We start from the raw sequence: 6,000 nt of genomic DNA on the forward strand, positions 1-6,000 counted from the left end.
GTGCAATCGTCAAGTAGATATTTTTTTTTCTTTCCTGTAAATACTTCAGCACCATCTCTACTTGATTTTTAAATGGAATGTAACTGCGTGCAAATTGTTCACAATGCTTCTTTTACCCCTTCATTTTAGGGGCACTCAAAACAAAAATAAAGGATTTAGACAGACAGTGAGTGGTTTGAGTATTAATTGTGCAACATTGATTATAATATGAATGTCTGCCTTGAATGATTTGTGATATAGCAATTTTGCACATTTTTACAAGAGAATACATTTTTAGAACTTTATTTTCATGTTATTTTGGTGGAGGTCATTTGTTTGCTAATGCCGTACAGTACCATGGTAAAGAACCTAATTAAGTAATTACATAAGGGTTTGTAGGTTTTACATCACTTTTTTTATATCACATAGAGATTGAGGTATGAGGAACTTTTCATTATGTTTTTTTGTATTTACCCTCAGCACTTGTAAATGCTGTTCTTCTAAAGCCAAATGCTTTCCAAGTATAAAATAAATCTTAACAGACATTACTCGGATGTGTTTAGCCCACCACAGAAGCTAAATATAATTTAAAACCATGCATTTTCTGCACTCCAAGTTGAACTCCACCACTAATCTAGCAACCACAAGATGGGTGTGTTTTCACCCAATATTCCCGTTCCTAGATTAGATGCTGGATATGCATCTTGTACACCAATGTTAAACTTGTGGCTCCCACCTCTGCACTTACAGATGGTAACGACTTTACCCTCCAGGTGCTCTTGTCTTCTTTTTTTTTTTAATTCAACCACATCCCTCAACTCCTCCAATGCAGTGCCTGCCTGTGGCTTGTGGCTCCTAGCTTCTGATTGCCTCCGCCCAGCGGCTTCTGTTTGACTCGTCTCTCCACCTAACCCACATCTATTTGGTTTACTGGTAACTTAACACAGTTATCAAAGCATACTCATTTACTTCCCAATCCTGTTTTTAAATAGAGTACTCTTGGCAAGTATGGGTCTTTTATTTATTATTTTTTTCAATCACCAAAACAAAATAGAAATATAGCATTTCATAATGTTGTAATTCTGTTGCATTGTATACCACACTGTAGTTGCCCTTGTTTGAAAGAAAAATAAAGTGACTCATGACTTATCAGCACACTAAAACACAAACACAGACAAAAAAACTTTTTAGGAAATATTTTATTTCAGTTATTATGGTTTACAGATAAAAATGATAATTTGGGATAACGTTTGTAGATGTTTTTCAAAATGTTTTTCATCATTTTCACCATCTCACAATATTCAAGTCAGAAATAAGGATGTCAGGAAGAGCATTCACTTGGTTTAATCAGTAAGGGTATAAGAACAACAATAACAATAAGACAAAGATTTGAACTAGCCACTGAGATCAGCAACAAACAAACAAAAGAAAAAAAAATGAGGAAAAGGAGAGAAATGATCAGAACACTTCTTCACGTGCTCTCTCCACACACATAAAATGAAAGTGTTAAGGTTTTAACCGTCTTGGTATCCCTGATAACATATTACATAATTGACTTCCTTCTTATTGGCACCACTGCTTGGAATTTTCAAGTTGGGATGCTTTTATTTCTCATAACAATTGCACAGTCTGTTGTGCATTGAGGTTTGCAGAACAGGATATTATGTTTGAGAAATAGTGATGTTTTAGCAATGATGAGGTTTGATCACCTTATCACGTGGAGGCAATCAGGAACCCAGAGAAAGAGCAATGGACATTATCGGCAGCAAAAACACCATTGGCCTCATCATCGGGGATCTGGATATAAACAGTGTCCTGCTCATTGAGCTGAAGGACAGAACTGCCAGACATCTGGTCTACAAATCCCTTGTTGTACTCATCATAGGTAAACATGACTGGATCACTGTTTTTATAAAGTGCCACTAAAGCATTAGCTCCATTCACATGCACGCTATAAGAGAAGTAATAAATTCCTGGAATCTGGCAGGTGAACAGACCTGTCTCAGGATCATAATGCTGCTCTGCATTATATACAATCTGATCAAACTTAATTGGGGTACCAGATGGAGGATAAGGTGTCACAGTTGCAACAGTGAATGCTGACACAGGACTTTTCACAAGAACTGGGTATGAAGTCTCACCGTGGGACTTCTCAAACATGACCTCTCCAGGAGGTCCAGGAGGGCCTGGAGGTCCAGCAGGACCTGGAAGTCCAGGAGACCCATCAGATCCAGGAAGTCCAGGTGGACCCTGAGGTCCAGGAATTCCCTTGGCAGCCAAACCAGCTGGGCCAGGTGATCCGGGAAGACCCGGGTGGCCTTTAAGCCCAGGTAGGCCTGCAGGACCTGCTGGGCCAGCGGGGCCTCTTGCTCCAGGGGCTCCTTCCTGTCCTTTTTCACCTGCTGCTCCAGGATATCCTGGAAGACCCTTTGGTCCAACAGCGCCTGGTGCTCCGGGGGTACCAGGAGCACCTGTGTGGCCAGTATCTCCTTTGTTACCAGGAGCACCTGTTGCTCCTCTTGGACCAGGTTGTCCTGTTGCCCCTGGATATCCCTGCTTGCCTTCAATGCCTTGGGCTCCCTGTTCTCCCTTGTGTCCCTTCAGCCCTGAAGGTCCCATTGGACCTTGATCACCCTTATCACCTTGTGCCCCCCTCTCGCCCGGGAAACCTCTTGAACCTTGAGCACCAGCTGGACCCACAGGACCAGTAGCACCTGGATATCCAGTGTGCCCTTTAGCACCTGGCTCACCTTTCTGGCCTGTTGTACCTGGGCTACCAGCTACTCCTCTCTCACCTTTTACACCAGGCTCACCTGGTTTACCATAACCTGGAACACCAGGAGCACCAGGGGCACCAGCTGCGCCTTGTGGACCTTTGGGGCCAGTAAATCCAGGAATACCTGGGGCACCATTTTCACCTGGCTTGCCAGGCATTCCAATTCCAGGAGCACCCGTTTGACCTTTTGGACCTGTTGCACCCATGGGTCCAGGTTCTCCGTCACGGCCAGGTGAGCCTGATTTACCTGGTTCGCCAGGATTTCCAGGTTTGCCAGGTCTTCCAACACCAGGCTCACCAGGCTTCCCTGAAGGACCCACTGCTCCTGCTGGACCTCTCTCACCTGGTGGCCCCTGAACCCCAATGCCTCGTTCTCCTTTTTGTCCTGGCAGACCAGGAATACCTGGATGTCCTTTAAGACCCGTCTCTCCACGTGGTCCCATTGCTCCTGGAAGACCTGATGGTCCAGGTTTGCCTGTTGCAGAAATGCCTGCAGGTCCAGGGCTACCAACAGAACCAGGCATGCCTCTGGGGCCTTGAGGACCAGGGGCACCACTGTCTCCTTTAAGTCCAGGTGCACCTGTGGCTCCGGGTTTGCCGGGTCCACCGGGAGAACCAGGTTTTCCAGGTGCTGAGTAACCAGCAGGACCAGGTGGTCCAGGAGGTCCCTGTGGCCCTGGCAGTCCTTCACCATCATCTCCTGCGGGTCCAGGGGGCCCAGGAGGTCCAGGTTGACCGGGCTCACCGGGGATGCCTGGTTCTCCTGCTACTGATACCACTGAAATAAAACAAGATGTTTAGTGGCAATACTCATAATCAGTTTGTACTGGCAGTGGCAATAACTGTATTCATTCAACAATCAGTCATAGGCGGATAATCAGTCATTGTTTTATTGAACAACAGTTCATATACATATACTACAGGCTAGACTTTCCAATAGAGATGTCTTATAAAACAGCAGTAAGTCAGTATCTCCGAGAATGTTGATATAAGCCTGTTTTATTCAAGTCCCTTTCATCAAAACACAATATTCAGGCATCAGAAATAATACATTTTAAACTTCAAACCTTGATTATGATGAATACATATACATGCATTTGTGTCAAGTGAAATACTTCTTTCTTATCTTTTTGTAATTTTTGTGAAAATGTGCTTGCCTCAAATGTTTTGGTTTTAACTTACAAATGTTATAACTGTGATTCTATTTTATTCTTTTCTCTGAAGCCTTCAAAAACTTTTCAGTCCTGCAATTACAGTTTTCTGTTTCTGTATTGTTAATAAATAAACTTGACTTGACAAAGGCCTCCAAGGATATTTAATTTTTTTTCAGGATTGAATTACAATACATATTTTCTTTTGTGCATTTTATAATTCCACTTGAGGATCTAATCTCTGTTCTTTGTTACATACATATATGTATACATATATAGCCTATATATATATATATATATATATATATATATATAGAGAGAGAGAGAGAGAGAGAGAGAGAGAGAGAGAGAGAGAGAGAGAGAGAGAGAGAGAGAGAGAGAGAGAGAGAGAGAGATACTCAGTGATGGAAGAAATAACTATAATATCTCCAGTGGAATTATAAAATGCACAAAAAGAATGTATATGTAATATATATATATATATATATATATATATATATATATATGACTAGGACTCAGTTTTATAATTGCCTTCATGTGGTCAAATCTGTTGGTTTGTAAACTACATCATACCAAAGGTCATTCTTGGAGGCACAGCTTTAATGAAACAGATGTGTCTACATTTTGCCTTGACACACCCAGTCAAATCACTTTTCAACATGTCAAAAGCTGTTCATAACCTTCAAAAGTTTGTTGATTTTAACATGCATGTCCTTTGAATTCTAAAACGATCACTTCTGATCAAACAAATTGTATAAATCTGTGCAGTATTTGTAAAATTTTATCAAACAATACAGTTAAACATTAACATATTTGAATTAACATATTGAATATTTCGTACATCTTTGTTGAAGGATGTGTGGTGAAAGTACTAAAGGATCCTTTGGATGTATAAAGCATTTTTACCACCAAAACTAAAAGAAATGGTTTCCGATATGTAATCAGATACAGTAGAACAGACTTTATAGTATGTTGCATCTGTAGAGGCATGACATGAATCTGCAATTTGAATATTCAAAAGCTTAGACGAGTTGCACTATTGGTGGAAGCACTGTGTATCAGTATCCAATCAGTGTGCTCAACTGCCCATGGAACTTTTTAATGTGTACTTGTTTTGTATTGCCTACACTTAAACTGAATGTGTTCATCTAATACGTCTTTAGATCAAACATCTTATGGAAACATCTTCAGTACACTGCAGAAAGCAAAGAAAATAATTTTTCAATTTTAAACACATACCATGGCTTTTCACTGAGTAAGGCTGGTACTGGGGGGCCTTCATCACCTTCTTGACAACATATCTCTCACCATGGGCAGCCGTCAAAGCCACCAGGAGAAGAAGAATGCTTGCTACTCGTAGTTCCATTCTCTGAGGTCAAATCTGCAACAGAATTGAAAGAGTTAGATGTGATGATGTAAAGAAAACTGGAACATTCAAATGGAACAATTAGTTCATTAGGACATTTTTTTTATATTTAAAAATAAGCAACAGCTGTCAACAGTAAACTGATTTCAACTTCCATTTCATTATTAATAACTTTGTTTAACCCATAACTCAAAGTAGAGTATAAGAACACCCTCCCATTTGCACCTGCTGATAGATGTCCCTCAGTATCAAGGCCTAAAAAAACAAAGGAGAAGAAATAAAATGGACACCTACCGGCATACTTGGGTTCCAAATAAATAAAAGTTGAACACAGTCCTTGTGGTAAGAGCCAGACAGGATCTGCTGCTGCCTTGCACAATGATGAGGGTTTTTATACCATATCTGGCCTTTGCATCATTAAAAAAGCACCTACCACACTAGTACCTCCCCTCTCATCGCAAGGCTGTAATTACCAAGCAGATTTGCCCACTGTTGGCATGTCACTTTAGGATGGCTTTTGCTTTGAGTGTTTAGACCCATGATTAGATCTTGTTAAGCTCCCCTCAAAGCTGCAAAAGATGCATTTTAGTCCTAAATTTGGGTTGAAAATGTCAAATTTAGGGTATGAATGGTCTGTATGATGTGTACTTCCCTATATGTAATGCTGTTATCTTTAGAAACATGATGTAAACAATTATTGACATAGAAGTGAGTGACGTTCTAACAGT

At 40.7% G+C, this 6,000-nt stretch overlaps 1 protein-coding gene across 1 annotated transcript; it reads right to left on the reverse strand.

Moving 5' to 3' along the window:
• Nucleotides 1-1,163: 1,163 nt before the first annotated feature.
• Nucleotides 1,164-5,603, reverse strand: col10a1a (collagen, type X, alpha 1a). Its single transcript, XM_039665874.2, has 3 exons — nucleotides 5,567-5,603; nucleotides 5,146-5,287; nucleotides 1,164-3,533 (listed from the first exon to the last, which is right to left on the reverse strand). The coding sequence occupies exons 2-3, from the start codon at nucleotides 5,270-5,272 to the stop codon at nucleotides 1,693-1,695; spliced, it is 1,968 nt and encodes a 655-aa protein (XP_039521808.2). The 5' UTR covers nucleotides 5,273-5,287; nucleotides 5,567-5,603; the 3' UTR covers nucleotides 1,164-1,692.
• Between the last annotated feature and the right edge of the window lie 397 nt (nucleotides 5,604-6,000).

The sequence above is a fragment of the Pimephales promelas genome, chromosome 15, assembly GCF_988280905.1.
Source record: "Pimephales promelas chromosome 15, fPimPro1.hap1.1, whole genome shotgun sequence".
NCBI lineage: Eukaryota > Metazoa > Chordata > Actinopteri > Cypriniformes > Leuciscidae > Pimephales > Pimephales promelas.

Bases quoted from the DNA above. Each gene is read 5' to 3' on its own strand.
- col10a1a (XM_039665874.2), bottom strand. From the start codon at position 5,272: ATGGAACTACGAGTAGCAAGCATTCTTCTTCTCCTGGTGGCTTTGACG. The intron at 3,534-5,145 runs GTATGTGTTTAA...GTTTTATTTCAG, and splicing joins TTACTCAGTGAAAAGCCATG to TGGTATCAGTAGCAGGAGAA.